The 18,584-nt window shown below is 42.8% G+C and overlaps 2 protein-coding genes and 1 non-coding gene across 3 annotated transcripts; all 3 read left to right on the forward strand.

The window, feature by feature from the left end:
• Positions 1-434: 434 nt before the first annotated feature.
• On the forward strand, positions 435-5,430 carry nrm (nurim). Its single transcript, XM_005950666.2, has 10 exons — positions 435-529; positions 635-736; positions 822-889; positions 992-1,054; positions 1,530-1,660; positions 1,809-1,860; positions 1,963-2,411; positions 3,056-3,249; positions 3,364-3,540; positions 4,378-5,430. Exons 7-10 carry the CDS (start codon positions 2,261-2,263, stop codon positions 4,696-4,698), a joined length of 843 nt encoding a protein of 280 aa, XP_005950728.2. The 5' UTR covers positions 435-529; positions 635-736; positions 822-889; positions 992-1,054; positions 1,530-1,660; positions 1,809-1,860; positions 1,963-2,260; the 3' UTR covers positions 4,699-5,430.
• On the forward strand, positions 2,642-2,714 carry trnak-cuu. Its single transcript has one exon. It is a non-coding gene; the product is annotated as a tRNA-Lys (tRNA).
• Positions 5,431-5,529: 99 nt separating the features above from the next.
• On the forward strand, positions 5,530-16,342 carry ppp1r18 (protein phosphatase 1, regulatory subunit 18). Its single transcript, XM_042222672.1, has 4 exons — positions 5,530-6,400; positions 6,679-10,710; positions 13,330-13,548; positions 15,496-16,342. Exons 2-4 carry the CDS (start codon positions 6,739-6,741, stop codon positions 15,547-15,549), a joined length of 4,245 nt encoding a protein of 1,414 aa, XP_042078606.1. The 5' UTR covers positions 5,530-6,400; positions 6,679-6,738; the 3' UTR covers positions 15,550-16,342.
• Positions 16,343-18,584: the final 2,242 nt, after the last annotated feature.

An 18,584-nucleotide genomic window follows, 5' to 3' on the forward strand; every position in this document is an offset into this window, starting at 1 on the left:
GAATGTGCTGCAGGTTCTTTTTCACCTTCAGGCTCCTTCCTCTGCTGCTCTGACACATTTCATCTCTTAGCTTACCCGAGAATACAGTTTTTAAATAGAAAGCTGCTTAGAGCTGAAAGTTCTCACAGTAGCTGCAACAGAAAAACCTCAAAAACCTAAAAAACGGCACTTATTCTTTTTCTAATATGTACTCCACCATTAGACACTTTTAAAAACATTAAACAGCTACTTAAATACTGTATAAGTACAAAATCGAAGTACTTTTACTCGTTTATTTGTGTTTTCTTTCACACAAAACTACTTTCTGTCTAAAGTTTTTCAGCCGCCTCGGAGGAGTCATTTCTTAAGATTTTGCCCTTCAGAGAGCAAAGGCAGAGAGCAAATTCTCATAAACCCAACGAGCAGCTCCTCTTACAGCTGTCTGCACTGCACATAAAATTAGACCTCCAGACAGCCGTGCTGCAGACTCAGAGCAGTGGGCAAACTGGTGCTGAGATGAATCCCAGTTACAGTGACAGTGTTTACTTTGGTAAGAATGGAAAAGACTTAATATTCACCTTTTTTTTTGGCGGATTAGCCTTTTATTATTCAGATGTGCTGCCAGTTGTTCCATTTATTCTTCATGTTTATTCAGGAACTTGTACGAGATGCAATCAAGCTGTCTACAGAGCAGGTCAAGCGTGTCAGGCGATGGGACGTTTATTCCACAGCGCGTGCTTCATCTGCAGCGTTTGCAGTGAGCTCTCCTCGTGTGAATGCTTCTCTGATAGTACAGTGTGATGTATAACGGTCTACATATTTAAGCTTTTGCATGTTTTCAGGTAAAACGCTCAGTGGCAAGCCTTTCTACACAGTGTCAGGGATGATATACTGTGAGGATGACTTTTTGGTAAGTATGTTCTTTTAATAGGTTGTAAAATGACAGATTAACTTTATTGCCTAATCTATTTGGGTGGTGGTGTTTTCCTGGTACTCGTGGTATTTTCTGCAGTTCTCTGGAGTTCATCCATCCCCTGAAGTGTGTAACAGCTGTGGCTTTTTAATCACAGATGTGGTAACTATTAATTTATTTACTTAAACAGTACTGTGAAAAAGCATTTCCCCCCTTCCTGATCTTAGGTTTTTTTTTCTATATTTGTCACGCACACATGTTTCAGATCATCAAATACATTTTAATATTAGAAAACGATACACCAAATAAATATGCAGTTTTTAAATTACCTTTTCATTTATTAACGGATTAAAAGCTGTTCAACCTTGCCTGCCCTACATTTGACAACATTTATTTGGGAAAACTAAGTTCATTTAATTTTTTTACACTCAGGCACACACAGGCACACACATAGAAATGTTTTACTCAGGTTATCTTTGGCTAATACTAGAATTTGTTCGATGATCTGAAACATGTAAATGTGACAAATGTGCAAAGAAAATTAAGAAACCAGGAAGGGGTCAAATACTTTTTCTAAGCACTGTGAGTATATGTGTGATGTCACATGCAAGAAACTGACATTACATTGGATGATCAGATCCTGCAGGCTCGTGGGAAACCCTACCACCCATCCTGCTTTCGCTGTGTCGTCTGCAGACAGAGCCTGGAGGATCAGCCTTTCGCTGTCGACTCACACCGCAGGATCTACTGTGTCAGCGACTACCACAGGTGGGTGTTTTATGTAGCAACAATAGTCCTTTTCAAGAGCAAAGGGGGAAACCCTGCCAGACAGGCTGAACAGGAGAAAACTCACACCTTTGTTGACTTCATGTTTTAACCTCTGTGAACTTTCACTGAAACTTCTTCACGGTTTCAGGGTCCAGGCTCCCCACTGTGCTGCCTGCAGGTTGCCGATACTCCCAACAGAAGTGAGCTTCACAGAAACTATGCAAAATATTTGATAATTCAATTCACAGCAAATGATCTCACAAAGAAGCACTCTGAGTGCTTTGTTATCTCTTTTTTTTCAGGGATCCACAGAGTCTATTCGAGTGACATCCTGTGACAGAAACTACCATGTAGAGTGCTACAGGCCTGGTGTTAACCTCATTTAACAAAGACAGATTCTGTGATACTTAATAAGATACTCTAATAAAGTCATCCACTCCTGCTATTTGTTTCTCCTTAGTTTTGTGTGTGGATCTGTGTCTCCTCTGATGCACCTCCACCTGTAGGCAGCATTCGCCGCACACTAGCACCACCTTGTGTCTACATCGGGTACTACAACCACCTCCCATCTCCCGGAACTGTTCGCGATAAGCACTGATAATGGCGTCAGTCACGGTACGTGGCTTGGCTCTCTGCACTACGTCTTTGCTAAACTTTGCGTTTGTTTTCATATCCGGTGCAGATCTCATTCGGTTTGTCTCGTTTCGAGCCATTTACCATAACATCACGGGGGAGACGACACTCTGTCGAGGTAAGTTCCCGTAAGCGGCAGGCGGCCAGGAGCGATTACCAAACACTGGTGGAGGCGATATCTGTAAAACCGTTAAATACCTCATATACTTTTTGGCTATGGAAAAAATTACTGTATAGGTTTATATAAGTATGATTTAACGAATGTTAAATTCATATACGTCATATAGTTCAATTATTACGTTCTCCATATGTGCTATAAATACCACTGGGCGGCTATCTCGTATCAGCGCCCGGCTAGCTCAGTCGGTAGAGCATGAGACTCTTAATCTCAGGGTCGTGGGTTCGAGCCCCACGTTGGGCGGTGAGATTTTTTTTCCTTATGTTTTTTTTAGGGCTGTTTTTATTATTAGGGCTATTTTATTCTGTTTACTAAAACAAAAATTATCATTACGGGCTTAAAAGCATAATTTGCTTATCGCCAATATCAAATATCGACCAAATGACGAGTGTTTGAAAGCTGATTTCGGGTGAGCAGGAATACTGGGTTTGTTAATTAGATTAATTAGCTATTCGTGGTAACGTTCGATTTTCTGTTTTGTTTTTTGTGGCATTTTCAATGAGTGCTTATTAACAGTAATTATGTTATTAGGATTGCCGTCAATTTTAAAGTGACGTGTTTTCCTCTGATTCCCCACGGCTAAGACTCCATACCATGGTCGGTGGCCCTGCGGGACAGCTCTGTTCTGAGGGCTCTTGCTGTGGATCTGGGGCTCCTGGCCCTCTTCATCGTGCAGCACAGCCTGCTGGCCTGGCTGCCTGTCAAACAGGCCCTGCAGTCAGTGCTGGGGCCCCTCAACAGGACAGCATACTGCTTCACCACAGCACTCGCCCTCCAGGTACAGCAGCGCCCTTTCTCTGAGTGTTTACTGTCACATAGAAGCATAACTTACTCCTACCTTAGTGTTAATCACACCTTTCAGTGTGCATCATTGCTCTGTTTCCTGTGTTAGATCTTGATGCGGTACTGGCAGCCTGTGACTAACGCCCCCTGCCTGTGGTCAGTGCGTCAGGCACCCTGGAGTGTCTGGTTCCCCCTGCTCTGCTTCTCGCTGCACTTCCTCTGTTGGGCCATCATCTGCAGCATCCTCATGATCTTTGATTACCCAGAACTACTGGGCATCAAGCAGGTAGGGATCAAAAACAAATGCACATGTTTGTGCTTTCAGATGCTGGAAAATCAGAGGCTGCTCAACTAAAAATACTAAAAAAAATCTATGATTACAGTTTGCTTTATTTGTGGCTGTTGATTACTGCTTGGTTAGTTGGTGTTCCTTAAAAGAATTAATTAACACCACTTTAAAATATCGTGCTCTTAAACAACAAGAAGCAAATGGATATTTACTGCACATATGCTCCCTGGCCGTTTCATTAGGTACAGCTTTTCAACTGGTCAATAACAAAAATATCTAATCAGCCAATCACATGGCAGCTCAGTGCTTGTAGGCATGTAGACATGAGCAGCTGACCTGCTGAAGTTCAAACTGAGCATCACATGGGGAGGAATTTCAAGGTTTTAATTTTCAGCACCCATCAGTATGAATCACAACCCTAATCAGAGTTTTCACTGTTGTGGCTGAGCAGGACTGAAAGATTTTACTGCAGTGAGAACTGAACCTCCGTCCCCAAATGTAAAGGCTCTCCTCCAGTAAAGCAGTGCTAGTGTGGTGCCAGTATTGCCTTGGTGCACACATTTTGATCATTTTTGAAAACCAGCGGTTATTAACATCTATATGTTTCACCTGTCACCTGGTGCTCTGGGCCTAACTCCGTATTTAATGACTCTGACCCTTTCCACCACCATCTTATAATTACATTTTAATGAAATGCCCTTTTAATAAATAAAGAGATTACAATACTGACCCAAGTAATCTGCATTACTTAGATCAGTAACTTCGGTGCTCCCGGAGGAGAGCGTGTGTATGGGCATGAATAAACTCCATTTACTGACTCACCTCCTCCCTCAGGTGTATTACGACTGTCTCAGATTGGGGGACCCCCTCTCTCACAAGTCGCCCCATGCCCAGCGCCTCCTGTCCCACCTGCGCCACCCGGTGTGCCTGGAGCTGGGTGTGGTGCTGTGGCTCCTGCCGGCCTTATCCCTGGACAGGCTCCTGCTGGCGGGGGCTCTGTCGGCCTACCTGGCTCTGGCGCACTCTCTGGACAAACAGGATTTAGCCTACCTGTGCGTGCAGCTCAACAGTAAGATGCAGCTCTTTGCGCAGCCACACGGAGGCAGCGCCGACGCCACGCCCAACGAGGACACTGACGACCACAAGAAGAAGTGAAGCAGAGGTCTTCCCAGTGCTTTGATCTGAATCTGTCATAAATAATGTTTTAAAACTGACTACAAAAGAGTTTCTGTAGGCCTCTTGAGCCTGATGTCTGCTGATTTTGTCATTTCAAATGTATTTTATTACAGTTTATGCCATCGTGTGAAAACACAGCCGCCCCCCCTGCTCGTACAGAGGTATCACTTTTCTTAAAACTACTAATTTTGATACAATTAGGTTGAAACATTTTTATACTGAATATTTTTTAATACATGAAATTGTTTTACTGTATAGTCTTACTGGCTGTTACAGTGCCCAAGACAAGTACATTAACACTGTGTTTCTCTGGAAGCTAATTTCAGGTTTATCTTTCCTTTGAAAACCGACGTTTCACTGAGATTTTACACTGGTAAAAGCTTTTTTCTTTTTCTGCTCTGTGACAGAACAAAGTGACAATGTTTCTGCTACAATGAATGTATCTCCTTCAAAGCTTTTCCTCGATGGTGAGATCAAACCGATTGTTTAAAGACGTGAAGCTGAACGTATCGAACAAACTACTTTTAACGTTTATCATGCTTGATAAATAAGGTATTATCAAGGCAGCCAGTATTAGTATTAGTGGATTCTGTAATGTCTCATTTGGTATGTTTTTTTTACACTAATGTTTTCCCCATGTGTGCCTTACTGTAATTACAGTGACAGCTTTCAGTATTTTTAAAAACATGTTCAATAAAAGTGGAAAGTTCACTTGTCCTGGTAAATTGTGTCTGTTTTTTAGGTTTATTTTTTATTTTTATGAGTCAAGTTTTAAGAGTTTAAGGAGCAGATGTTTGATTTAAATTGTTGTTTGTTTGTTTTTATTTAATTTTAAAGCTGATATATCACAGATGAACTACAGCTTTAATAACCGAGCCAGAAGATGTTTTTTTGTTGTTGTTTTTATTTTATTTTACAGGGTATAGATCGATATATATGCTCACTGGCCAACTTATTGGGTACACGTGAGGGATTTTTGTAATTAGGGGAAAGTTTCATATCCATCTAAACGCTCTCGTGTTTATGAATATGAATAAACATGAATAACATTTTTGACTGTATGTTTTCTACATCAGAGACGCTAGAAAATAATTTTTAAAAATAAAAATGCGAATAATCAGCAATGAAGATATTCCGGTAGTTTGGGGTACACACCTCTGTCAGTGGAGCTGATCGTGTTTGATCTGCTTCAATCAAGTCCCGCTGCAGCTCTGCATGCTGACACCACATCCCGTTTCACCGCCCTCCACCTCCACCGCTTTACCAATTAACCCTGCGGGACGCGGGGGTGAGCAAAGGCGGGGGAGGGCTGGTTGGTGGCCGGGCAGACGGCTGTGTGCTTTAAACGCCTTTTCTTAGGTCCGACAATATGGTGTGTGCCACTAAACTCTCCAGAGGGAATTGAATGTAATTATCGGATTAGAGCGCTGCAGCTCTCGAGCTGGAAATATTTACAACCGCACGGAGGACGGAGGTTTTTCTGCTCTGATGTCCACTCAGGTCCCGATATCGTTTGACTGGGTCACTGATCATTTTTAAAAGTTGGGTTTTGACAGGACAGATTAATCTGTTCGTTACAGGCAAAGGAGGTTTTCCATGGTGGAGTAGACCGCTTTACGCACAAGTGGAGATGTAAAGTCGGGGTGGATGCAGTGATATTTTTGCCAAAACAAGAGTTTGGGTGAGTTATATTCAAAATTTTCATTAAATATGTTACAACTGAGGTTATGCATTATGTGCTGCGAGTTAATTCGATTACATGTGCTCTTTTATTATCCTTTAACATGAACAGATAAATAGACTGCACTGTCAAACGTGTGCTTTAATGCCTACTTGGATGTAAATTAAACCTGCTAACATGTTACCATGAGGTGTAGTTGTTCCTCGGGTTTATGTGGCAAAACTTCCATTTTTGCATGTTTATTAGAAAGAAAATTGATAATATTTTATTCTTTGCAGAGGATTCACAGAGGCTCTGAAGAGGAACCGTTTTATCCAAAAGTGGGCACCTTTTCTGTTATGTCTGTTTCCTCTCTGCCAGAATGGAAACAACTCCTTCTGGAGAAAAAGAGGAGAGAAGAGGAGGAGCGAGAGAGGAGGGAAAAAGAGGAGGAGGAGAAGTTTGCCAGCATGCCAGCTTGGAAGCGAGGGATCATCCAGAGAAGGAAGGCGAAGCAGGAGTATGTGGGTGACAGGGAGAAGGAGAGAGACGGCTGTCTGCTGCAAGTGGATGTCAGATCTCCTTCTGATGGTCTGAGTGACACAGACAGCTTCGTAACAGTTAATCTGGGAAGCGAACTGTCGCTCAGTCCAGATCCAGGCCAGTGGCTGGATGCAGATCCCAAACCAGTGAGCCAGGTGTCTGTAGAAACAATAGTTCCAGTCCATGAAAATCCATTTATTCTCACGCAGAGTGCATGGAGGAAGAGCAGGGATGGAGAAACAGGGAACGAGCCAGAAGTTAAGGAGAGAGATAAATTAAGCCCCAGGAGTCAAGATGGGGAGCTGGGGAGAGGACGAGATATAGAGCTGACAAAAGAGAGGTTTAGGGACTTGAGTGAGGGGAGGGAAAAAGACAGGAGCAGGGATAGGAGTCAAGGAAGAGAAAGAGAGAATAGCAGGGAGGGGTGTGAAAAGGAAAAAAGCCAGCTGAAGGAGTTGGTTAAGGATGCAGTCAGGGAGCAGGAATTTCTTAAAGTTAGAAAAGACACAGAGGAAAAAGAAACCCCTTCACCCACTTCTTCGCTTTCCCCTCTTATTCCGTGTCTTCGGACCATCAGAGCTGACAATATCATCATCATCGAGCAGGACAGAAAGGGCAGCGATGAGAGAAAGGGTAGATGGAGGGAGGCAGAGCGGGAGAAGCTCGAGGAGGACCAGCTGGGGAAGAAAGGGGTGAAGATGGACCTAAGGGAGATTCTGGCTGGAGGAGGGAGTGTCACTGAGATCCGAGCCTCTGAAGTTCTTATTATAAAGCCCTCAACCTGCCCTGAAGAGAGGAGTGCAGGGGGGAAAGGGAGAGAGGATGGGGAGATGAAGGGCAGCATGGATGCAAGAAGGGAGAGCATAGGCAGGGAGCTGAGAACAGATGTGTCCTGGCTGAGAGAGAAAGAAAAGGAGAAACCATGGGGCCAGGCAACAGTTATTAATAAAGACAGCAGAAAGGACAGCTTGGATGATAATGTTTTTGTGGAGAGAGGAGGGAGGGTCAGTCAGCTGCTGAGTAAATTCGGAGAGCACCCCAAGCCTCCATCCCGATCCAAAAGCTCCGATAATTTCCTTGAGCCAGGGAGGAGAAAATACTCAGGAGATCAGGATGAGCAGCAGTCCGAGGAGAGGAAGGCAGATGGAAAGAATACGCTGCTAAAAGGTGTCCCAAAACGCTCGTTTAGCTTCTCCGATCGAGTCATCTGCGCTAAGGAGAATGGGATAGGTGACGAAGGGTTTTACGAGAGAAAAATTCGTGAGAGGATTCACTCAGAGAGCGTGGCGCCATGGGTAGATGTAGCTGCCTTAAGGAGGGAAACCACAGCGAAGATGGGGTGTGCACGACTTCTAGAGAGAGACAGATTTGGAAAGCACAGAGTAAAAACCGAAGACTTTGGTATACAGCTTAAGAAAGTCGAGTTTGTTGACAGGAGGGCCGCGGAGAAGGTCGGCGATGCAGACGGGGATGTGGGGTTCACGGTGGCCTCAGTTAAAAACACGGAGGGAATATCATTTGCTAGGAGAGTGCCGATTAGGCAGGATGGGAAAGCAAGAGCTGACAGAGAGGTGAAGCGACCGGCAGGTGAAAAGAGTTTAGAAAGGGACGTGAATGTAGACAAAGATTCAGAGGGAGGGGGAGAGATTGAGGTGAAAGTTTGTGAGAAAACAGATTCTCAAAGAGAAGATGGACTAGAGAGCTCACCCGAAACAAGCAACGTTGATGCTGAGAGTCACTGCAGACATGATTTGGCTTTTACTGAGTGCTCCAGTTTAGGCTCTACAATTCCAGACAGGGCCGTCCATAAAGGTGCAGACTGGAGACTACAAGGACCTTACCTAACACAGTCTGTTTTATCCCCACATACTGAGGATCTAATAAGTAAAATAGAAAAAATAGGAGACACAACCTTTTATAGCAACAAAGACAGCAAAGAGGAGGTGCAAGCAGCAGGATCAGAAAACCTCAGTTATGATTCGACCCCCAGATCTCCGAAAAGGAGCGCACTCACCGGGAACCCTCCAGGCCCCGTGGAGATTCAGATTCCCAGGACTGTGTTTTATGTTGCAGAAGAAGTGGTGGAGAAAATAAAGCCCGGGTGTCAACGCAGCGAGGGGCAAGACTGTCATGGAGGTCGACAGGTCGAGAGGAGGGATAGCTGGAGGATTGGGAAGCCCTTAAGCCGCATAGAGTCTCTGCGAGAGAAAATCAGACAGAGAGAGCTGGAGAAACAGCGACAGGGTGAAGGGAGTGAAGCTGCAGAGATTAGTGCTACTCAGACAGCGGGGGACAGGTACGAGAAGAGGGGAACTGAAATAGAAAAACAGTGGGAAGCTACAGCACACATGCAGAAGAGGCCGGCCGAAACAGAGCAGGGACAGGAAGAAGCAGCGGCGCAGACATCCGCGGCTGCGTTTGACGTCACGCAGGAAGTCGGCGTGTTGAAAACCTGCCCTCAGCTTCCTGTTTCTGTCCTACTGTCACAAACTGTCAGAGGAGAGGAAGTGACAAGCGAGTGTACCGCCAGGGCCTCCGAAGCTACCTCCGAAGCCCTCCAGATATCTGAGGATGAGGACGACCCAGTGAAACATGTAGAAGAGCCGCAAAGGCGCGACTGGGGCCGAAACGCAAGCACAGAAGAAGAACAGGAGGAGGAGGAAGGAAAGGAGCTCTCCGAGGAGGAGGTAGAGGAATACACATCACCTCTCGATTCTACACAATCTCTCTCTCCTTCGCCGCCTCTTCCCAACTCTCTCGCAGCCATGAGTCGGATCTACAACTTGGAAACCGTGGGTTCGAGGTCGGGCTTGTATTTGAGGGACAGGACAGTGGACATCTCATCGTCTGTGCACCTTGTTAAAGTGAAGCCAATCATATCGAACTCACAGCAGGGGGACAACAAAGCATTTACAGGCGATGACATTAGTGGGGTTCAGACAATACAGCAGCAGATTGAGCAGTTTCAGCTGAAAGAGCAGGAAGCGCAAAACTCTTCGTCAAATACCTCCCTGAAGGACAGAGAGACGAAGGGGCAACAAAGAGTGTTAAAGCAACAGAGAAAGGACGATTTTCGGACCCAGCAGATAAAGGACGACCTCAAAGCACATCAGATAAAGGACGATGTTAAAACCCAGGAGAAGGATCAGGAAACACCAGACCTCAACCCCAAAGTGTCTTCTCATCACGCTTGTTCTCCCACACCTCAGGCCAAACAAACTATCACAGTCACCCCCTCATATCTCAGGACCCAATCCCCAGACAACTCCCTGAAAGCCACAGATTGTGCCCCGACCCCGGCTTCTTCCCCAAGCTCGCCATCTCCTGCCCAGTCTCCGAGTGTGTCTCCGTCACCCACCCAGACACCTGTGCTCTTTTCTATCAGGAGTGCCTCCGGGGGCCAAGTGAAGCGAGGCGCCACCATCACAATCACACCAAAAAGGGCAACGGGAGCCGCAGCACGGCCCTCGGCGTCCACATCAACCCCAGCGAAGACCCCACACCAGCAGCAGCAGACTCAGACGGTGTCAACCCCCGCAAAGACACCACCACAGCAGCAGCAGACTCAGACGGTGTCAACCCCCGCAAAGACACCACCACAGCAGCAGCAGGGCCAGACAGTGTCAACCTCCACGAAGACAACACCACAGCAGCAGACCCAGACAGCCCCCGCTGTGACTGAGCCGGGGAAGAAGAAGTATCCAACTGTGGAGGAAATTGTGGTGATCGGTGGATATCAGAACCTGGAGAAGTCGTGTCTGGTCAAGAATAGAGGGACCCCAAAAAAGGTGAGTGGAAACTGTGTTGTTACTTTGTTACTTTGTTTTAACATGTCCCCACATGCTTTCTAAAGTTTATCAGGCATACACCAACGTTTATCACCTGCTGTCACCTGCACGATGGGCCTCGCCATCAAGCCTTTTCACCGAGAGAACATCCCTTTCCACTGAGTACAGTTGCAGAGACCGACCTAAGCTGGTTAAGGCTTTATCAAGCACGACATCTTGATTCTTAGCCATGAAGTCCTCAAGTGATCTCCTTTGCCATTTGCTTGTGCGGTCTCGTGCTGTGCAGATTTTTGACTTTCATCCTGTGATAACGGTTTCTACATATCACACTTTACACACTTAAGTAAAATTGTATTTGGGTGATTTATTATCATTAAAAAGAAGCATGCAAACCCACAGATGGATAAAGGAAAGTGCTTGATGATTGGTGTTAACTGGACTCACTTAAATGCTTCATAGTCATCTGCAGAGACGGTTGACAGTAATGTTGCAGGATTCACTGGAGAGAAAAAAAAAAGCTAAATAGGAAGCCGCAGTGACAGACATCCTCTCTCTATATAATTTTTTTTTTTTTTTGCATTTTCTCTACCTACATAACATGACCTTTTATCTCTGTGAATACATGCGATACCACACCTGCGTCCACAGTGGACCTGTAAATTAATTTTCCTGGAGTTCATGTTAAATGTTCTGTTTCCTCTTTTTAACTTCTGTGAATCCGAGCAGGAGGGGGAAGGCAGAGTTGCTAAGCAGGGCAGCAAATTTTTTTTTTTTTTCACCATCCTGTAATGATAAATCTGGCTGTATTGACAGTTTTCACTGCCTATTAGAAGAATGTGATTGGTGGTAACCCCCTTCAGTCTGCTTCCTCGTTCCCTTGTACCAGTTCAGTTGTTTCTGTTGAGTCAGCTTCTCACACAAATCTCCCTTTGTGTTTTCTTGGCTGTTTCCTAGCAGGGGTTTGGTAGTTAGACCAGAGTCTTGGCAGACAGTTTTTGACCACGCTGCCCTCCCACTGTATACAGCTGACAGCAGGCCGCCAACTACGAGCTCGATGTGCGTGAGATGGGAAAGAAAGCGAGGCAGGGTTTTGCAGACAGATCAAAGGGCGGCTCACTGGCAGAGAAGTCGCAAGGAAGGAAAACTGACATTTTTGACAGTCATACTGAGAGGATTAAAGTCTTGTTATTTGGTCTGATAGAAACTCCCTGTCACGCTGCATGTTTTTGCTCACTTCCTCTTTTAAGACTTCCTCCAAGCACGACAAAGAGCCTGACACAGGGAAGTGACGCGGTGCTCATTTTTAAATTGCCAAATGCGACTCTGATGCTCAACTGTTACATTACCGGACCACCTGTAACCTAAAGCATGAAAATGAAAGTTCCCAAATAGCATTACTGTGGCCTTTAATTAGATAAATAATCATGCATTCTCTGCATGCATCTCTATAATAAGTTGTGTAATCCCTGCCTGCATGTGTAAGCACCGCCCTCCTTAGCCTCTGTGAGTGATGACCACTGAGTGATTCTCTGACCACCTGTCGCTCTCACGTTGATGCCCTACAGACAGTTTGACGTCAGGCTTCCTTCCCTTCCCCCCTCCAAGCCACGCCATCATGTCACAGGGCAAGAGGCTCATCTGCTATCTCATCTAAGTTTTCTTTTCACATGTGCACTTTTTTTTGTTTTCTAGCATAAAATATGTCCAGAAGTGGTAGATATCCTTCTTTATGCTGCTAAGATGTGGCCTTAAACATGGCTGTCACATGTTATCAAATGGAGCAGTGCACTTTTGAGAATCTGAAGTCAAGTATTACTTGATAAACTTTCTTCTTTATGGCTCTTTTTCTTGCTCTTTTCCCATCCCTGTGTCGCCGGGTGCCTCTGCTGTCCCGCTGTGCCTGGGTTAATCGGGTTCAGGGAGGAAGGATTAGCCTACTGTGCCTCAGCATGCCAGCTTCTCTAACCCAGAGCTGTTTTGTGCTCCGTCCACATTTAGTGCAAAGCCGTTATCGTGCACATCACGTCTGCGCTTCTAGGTGTGTTTGCTGCACGTTCAGGCTTCAGAGCCGAGATGCTGTCGTTATAAAACGTGCTGTGTGGGGATGCGCTGGCGTTTTACACCACACCGGCCTTCGAATAAACAAACTCAAACACCCGTCAGGCCAGGCGGGGGCCTTGTTCTCCTTTTCAGCAGTTTAAGAGAAGTGGCAAACCAAAACTTCAGTTTCAGCTTCTTAGGCTGAATATGCATCAGAATTAGTTATCAATGAGTGCACGAAGGGTTCAGCCAGTAAGTCCTTCTACAGACGGTGTATTTCTGCTGTGTTAAGCCCCATGCTGTCACTTAAAATTACACTGACAGCATCCAAACCTCGCTGACACTGAAACCTTCTCCAGATCTGCAGTGTGTTTACATGACGAACAAACAGCTTGCTAAAGGAACACCAACATTTTCCCTGTAATAACCCCACTTTTACTGCAGCATTACTGCAAATCTGTAATGTGAAGGTTTTTGCTACAATACTATATTTTTTAACAAGCATGTAAAACCGTAAATATTAGCTTAAATGTAATTCATCAAAAGCATAACCACGCCTTTCTGTATTCACTTTTGCAGGGGAAGGTGTGTTTTAACGAGGTCAAGCTGGAGCAGGTGTGTGAGTACCCATCGGAGGCCCTCATGCAGTTCTTCAATCCCCACTCTCAGGACCTGGGGAGCGTGGAGAGGCTGCAGGATGAGGAGGTGCAGGAGGAGCAGGGTGACGGGGAGGGGGGGGCGGTCGTGGTGAAGAATACGAGGAGTACGGGAAGTGCAACGGGACCGCGTGTAATAGATGTGAGTCACTTACCCCCACGGCTCAGAAAACATAACGTTTAGTGAGGTCTTTTTCGGCCTTACTGACACCCTGATAAACTCTGTGGGTTTGGATTTCATGAAGGATAACATGCTGAATTTTGGTTTATGGTCAGAAGAAGGCTGAGTGCCTCAAGATAAGGCTTGAGCTTGTCTTATAACTCGCGAATCCCAAACCAACAATGTATTGATCCTAACAAGAAAGCCTGACATTATGCTTCTTCATTGTTTACCACTGACATAAAATTCATGATGTTTCCTCAGTAGGAAAAGAATGGGCACTGTAGTTTTTCTAAGAGACTCCAAATGTGTACAAATTCACAAATAAAAATACTTATGTGCTAAAAACCACAGTGCCCAGCTTTTTAGGAAATTTCTGAAGGAAAAATGGTGACTAAATGTCTCTTCAGTAATGTAAAGATGTCTTTATATGAGTCTGAAACCAGATGCTCATTTTTTAATGTTTTGTCAGCCACATGTTGTTACCACAGGTGATGGTCCCTTCTGTAGCATCAGTTTGTTCAGAGCCATGTAATAACAAGATTAGTTATTGTAGGGTGACCAACCGTCCTCTTTTCACTGGACATGTCCCCTTTTCATGTTCTGTCCGGTGTGTCTGGGGGGGATTTTCGAGATTGATAAAAATGTCCGGGTTTTCCTATATTCAGACAGAGGACCCATGTGTGACGTCATTCCCGAACTGCTGCTTTGTGAGCGCTTGTTCTGCGCTCACAGACGGGACAGACAGCACGCAGCAATGCGCCTAATGATGTTTAAAAGATCCCAAAGCGCAAGTGCATCTTTTCAGACGAACTGCAAAAGAAATTTCCCTCGTACCGACCCAGTACTGGTAATTTTTCTTATGCAGATGAGGCGTTATTTCTGTACCATTATTTAATTCCAGAGGCTTTTAAGTTATTTTTTGCACTTGTTGACTTCCAAAAGCCTCTATGACATATTTTATTTTGACAATTCATTAACCACACAGAGAAGGCATCGTTTAAATATGTTAAATATATTTCTTTAAGCAAGTTCTTCATGAGTAGCTAAGTGTCCTCTTTCTTGGAAATCAAAATATGGTCACTCTAAGTTATTGTTCTATTAAAATAACATACATACACATTCCTTGTAATATTGTTTGTCCATGTTTGCTGAATTACTACCCTTAGCATTTTGTCGCCAATATTTACATAATATTATTAAATAAGATTTACTGAACGGACAAAAAGGCTTTTCAATTTAGCTAGCTGCTAGCTTTGCTGCTACGGGGAGAGTGACGTTAAAAATATACATTTCTAAACATTTAATAAATGCTGGCAGGTCATTCTTCTGTACTGGACACATGTATATTTCTCCTGTCACTGTTGTGGATTTTACATAATTTCCCTAGAGTTATTGAAAAATGTTTTTAGGAGTTATTGTGCAAACTAGCAGTTAGCACACTAGCTGCTAGTCAGCGCATCTGTTAGCTTGGTTGCTAACCTAGCAGTATATCATTTTTGTTTAGTTGGGGGTTTTTTTCCTTTTTTTTTTTTTTTATAAATATATGAACTGTCTGCAAGGGTAGTTAGTCCAACAGAAGAGGAGGTTAAATGAAGGTTAGAAAATATAGGAAATAAAAATATACCTTAACTGTACAAACTGACCAAATTTGAATATCTTGTAAACCGCAGCTGGTTGGAAATGAGGGCAAGCTTGGTAAAATGAAACTTTTGCAAATAAAAATTACAAAGAAATGGTTAAGATTTTTAAATTCAGTGCTACTGTAAATACTAGAGAGCAAATGGAAAGGTAAAATTGCATTTATGGCTCTCACAAAGCTATAAATGTTACCTTTGGTGAATGGGAATACCTCAAAATACAAACTAAAATGACATAAAGATCCTAGATTCACCATATTTACCTTCCATCTCCGTCTCTATTTTTCAGATGAGTCTTGCCCTCGATAGAAGCCAGTCACCTTCGCCAAAATTACCCATCTGATGAGGTCACCACCATTTTATTGAACAATAATGTTGTTTTTTGGTCTGTTTTGATCATTTTTTAATTGTGTTTGTCATTACTTGTGGTGTTTTGTTTTCTCTAGTGTCAGGATGAATAAGGGACCAAATAATTGTGTTTACTTCACGGATAAAGTCACCTAGTTTATTTTCAGGGAAACTGAGGGAAAGTGACATGAATGTAGTAGCACGTAACCCCTCAGCGGTGCACTGCTGGGTGATGAAGGATCACTTGTCTATGCAATATAATGAAACAGATAAGAGTTATATTTTCTAGGTAATATATATATATATATATATATATATATGATAGTTTCTTTTATGTTAATGTCCTTCTTAATTTAAGTCAGCACTGCCTCATCACAGAAAAAGAAGAACTCTTGATGTTTGTATCATCTGACTTCATGTGCCTGCTGGAATTGCCCATACAGATGATCTGAAGATCTGTTAATGTGTTTTGCTTGAAGCCTTTCAGAAAACGCTCCTCTCAGCAGGTGTTATGTGTTGCATGAACGGGTTTTGGTGCAATGTGTGAGGTGATGAAAGTTTTAATTGTTTTTAAATTGGAGTTAAATGGAATTTTATTGTTGCATGAAAAACCACTGTGCAAAGAATGGTTTTGTATTGTTATTTTTCTCGGGTGGAGATAGAGACTGAGAGGAAGTCCCTGAGAGGACAAAGAGCAAACTGAAACTTCATATTAAAGCTGATATCTGACTTTCAGCTGTGCACCATTTATAATCTTGTTATCTTTTGTAATTGAGCATTTTGATTGGTAAAAGAAGTTGCAAATTCTGTGATTCTGTGATTGAAGAACCTGACTTCAAAAGAAAAAAAACTAATAAACATTACTGAAAAGTGTGTTGGCTCCTCTTTTTTTTGTCTGGATACAAACAGACTTTTTATCTGCTTTTCTGTGTCCAATCGGAGTGGTTCCCCTCAAAATGTTCTCAGGAAATCAATTACAATATCGCCTACATAAATACACAAGTTAATAAAAATATAGTATTAAGCATTTTGCTCAGTAAATAATCTCCTCTGTTTCACTTTAGCTATGCTGGAGTTTCCAGTTGTATCACATGAGCTTGATAACAAATTTCACACTTTTCTCAATGCTGTAATTTCATTTTCATTTGCATTACACTCACTCGCTCCTTTGGTGTTAGTACTAGTGCCAGCACCTGGTTAGACCCCCTTTTTGCCTTTAGGACTGCCTTAATTCTTTCACTCAGTTGAGTTTGCACATCAGTGATGAGCTTGATGATATGGTCAGTAGATGGATACACTGTGGTCATAAAGGGACGGACATGGTTAGGAATAATGCTCAGGTAGACTGTGGTGTTTACATGATTCTCACGGTACCAAAGAACACAAAGTGGACCAAGAAAATATATCCCACACTATTGCACCACCATCACCAACTCAGCTGTTAACACAAGTGACACATTTTTATGTAGCCCACTATTTGACTCATGTTTCATATATTAAACTCGATCAATTTGGTTTATTTTATTTTAGAGCTGACTCCTTTGATACCACTTTGTTGCAGTTATTAGTCTACTCGTTTTACTTGCTGGACTCAGTTCAGTTTCTAATATCTGGAAATGTTTTCTTTTCTTTTTATTAGTTTCAGTGTTTTTTTCTTTTGGTCTTTTTAGTTATTATAATATGGAATATGGTATTTGTCATCGTTGTGGTCTCTGGGTCTTGAACCCAGGGCTTTGAGTTTGCTGTCAGTTCATTATTTCTTCTGGAATTTGAGAAGTAATTTAAGTTCATTGTTTTCTGTTAATAGTGTTTGTATTTCCTGGCGATATCTTCTGATGCCTGGTATCGGTTCCTTATTTGTTTTGGTTTTTTTGTGCCTGCCCATATGGAAAAGAAATAGTAAAAACTTATATGTGATTTACTCATGAAAGTGGCCACTTTCTCATTACTTTCATACATTGTTTTAGAGAGTATCCAAAACATACAAGTTTCATTATGTAATTTTTCAAGGGATCTTATATCTGTTTTCACTCTTATATGCTTTTCATACAAGTTTCACACAAGACAGATACAAACTTTATAAGATTTATATATATATTTTCCATATGGGTGTAGTCCTTTGTTTGCTTATGACTTTTGGTTTATTTGCTCTCTTTTGGTGTTCCTACTCTGTTCTGTGGTTGTCTCTGTATCTCTCTGGTAATTTTACATGTGAGTCTGTCATCTTTTTAGTTACGTCCTGTCTTAGATCGCTGGTCTTTCGTATCGAGTTTAACATCCTTTGTCTTGTCATCTCTTATTTGTTCCCTTCCTTAGTGTCCCAGGCTTGTCTGCATTTGTCCTTTGCCTTCCCAGTTCCCAGTTTGAGTCCACCTGTTCTTTCCTATGTTAAGTTAACTTTTGTTACTCGTTCAGTTGTGTTTTCCTGTTTTATTGTGCTAACTGTTGTTTTCTGTGGTTTGTGTTGTATTTATTTCCCCTGGCTCATTATGTCTATAGTTTCCAGCCATGGATCCCACCCGTTGCCTCTCCCATAGTCATTCTGTGAGCACACATTTCAATTCCCTTATGGCTTCTTGAATTATGATTCCTTGCTCTAGCATTTTTAGGGTTTGAAATCTTTTTGGATTCTTTGAGTTCTGCGCAAACACACGATTAACTGCCTTGCAGACACATTGTTCTCAATAAACTACAGCTGAGATTATTTTAGTTACCTAAAAAGAATAAAGAATCCTAAACAAGAAGTGAAATCAGCAGTCTGTTGGGCAAAATGAAAACTAACCAAAAGGATTTTGTGAGCACAAAAACTAAAGTCAAATTTAAAACACTTATGGAAAATGTCATTCACTTTGGTCAAATTTGTTATTACATTTATGTCATGTCATGGTGCTTTTTATTGGATGTTTACATCAATGTGAACTTTTGAAAAGTGCACCTCTGAATAATATCCTCTGAAATATAATAATAATTAAAAATAAAAGTCAAACTAATGAAAAGGAAGGCTAAGGCTAAACTCAAATGACAAAACTT

The sequence above is a fragment of the Haplochromis burtoni genome, unplaced genomic scaffold (assembly GCF_018398535.1).
Source record: "Haplochromis burtoni strain Fernald_Lab_line unplaced genomic scaffold, NCSU_Asbu1 Contig_90, whole genome shotgun sequence".
NCBI classification, from domain to species: Eukaryota; Metazoa; Chordata; class Actinopteri; order Cichliformes; family Cichlidae; genus Haplochromis; species Haplochromis burtoni.

Coding starts and splice junctions, on each gene's coding strand:
- nrm (XM_005950666.2), top strand. CDS start 2,261: ATGGCGTCAGTCACGGTACGTGGCTTGGCTCTCTGCACTACGTCTTTG. Junction 2,412..3,055: donor GGAGACGACACTCTGTCGAG/GTAAGTTCCCGT, acceptor CCCACGGCTAAG/ACTCCATACCATGGTCGGTG. Junction 3,541..4,377: donor AACTACTGGGCATCAAGCAG/GTAGGGATCAAA, acceptor CTCCTCCCTCAG/GTGTATTACGACTGTCTCAG.
- ppp1r18 (XM_042222672.1), top strand. CDS start 6,739: ATGTCTGTTTCCTCTCTGCCAGAATGGAAACAACTCCTTCTGGAGAAA. Junction 10,711..13,329: donor ATAGAGGGACCCCAAAAAAG/GTGAGTGGAAAC, acceptor TCACTTTTGCAG/GGGAAGGTGTGTTTTAACGA. Junction 13,549..15,495: donor CGGGACCGCGTGTAATAGAT/GTGAGTCACTTA, acceptor TCTATTTTTCAG/ATGAGTCTTGCCCTCGATAG.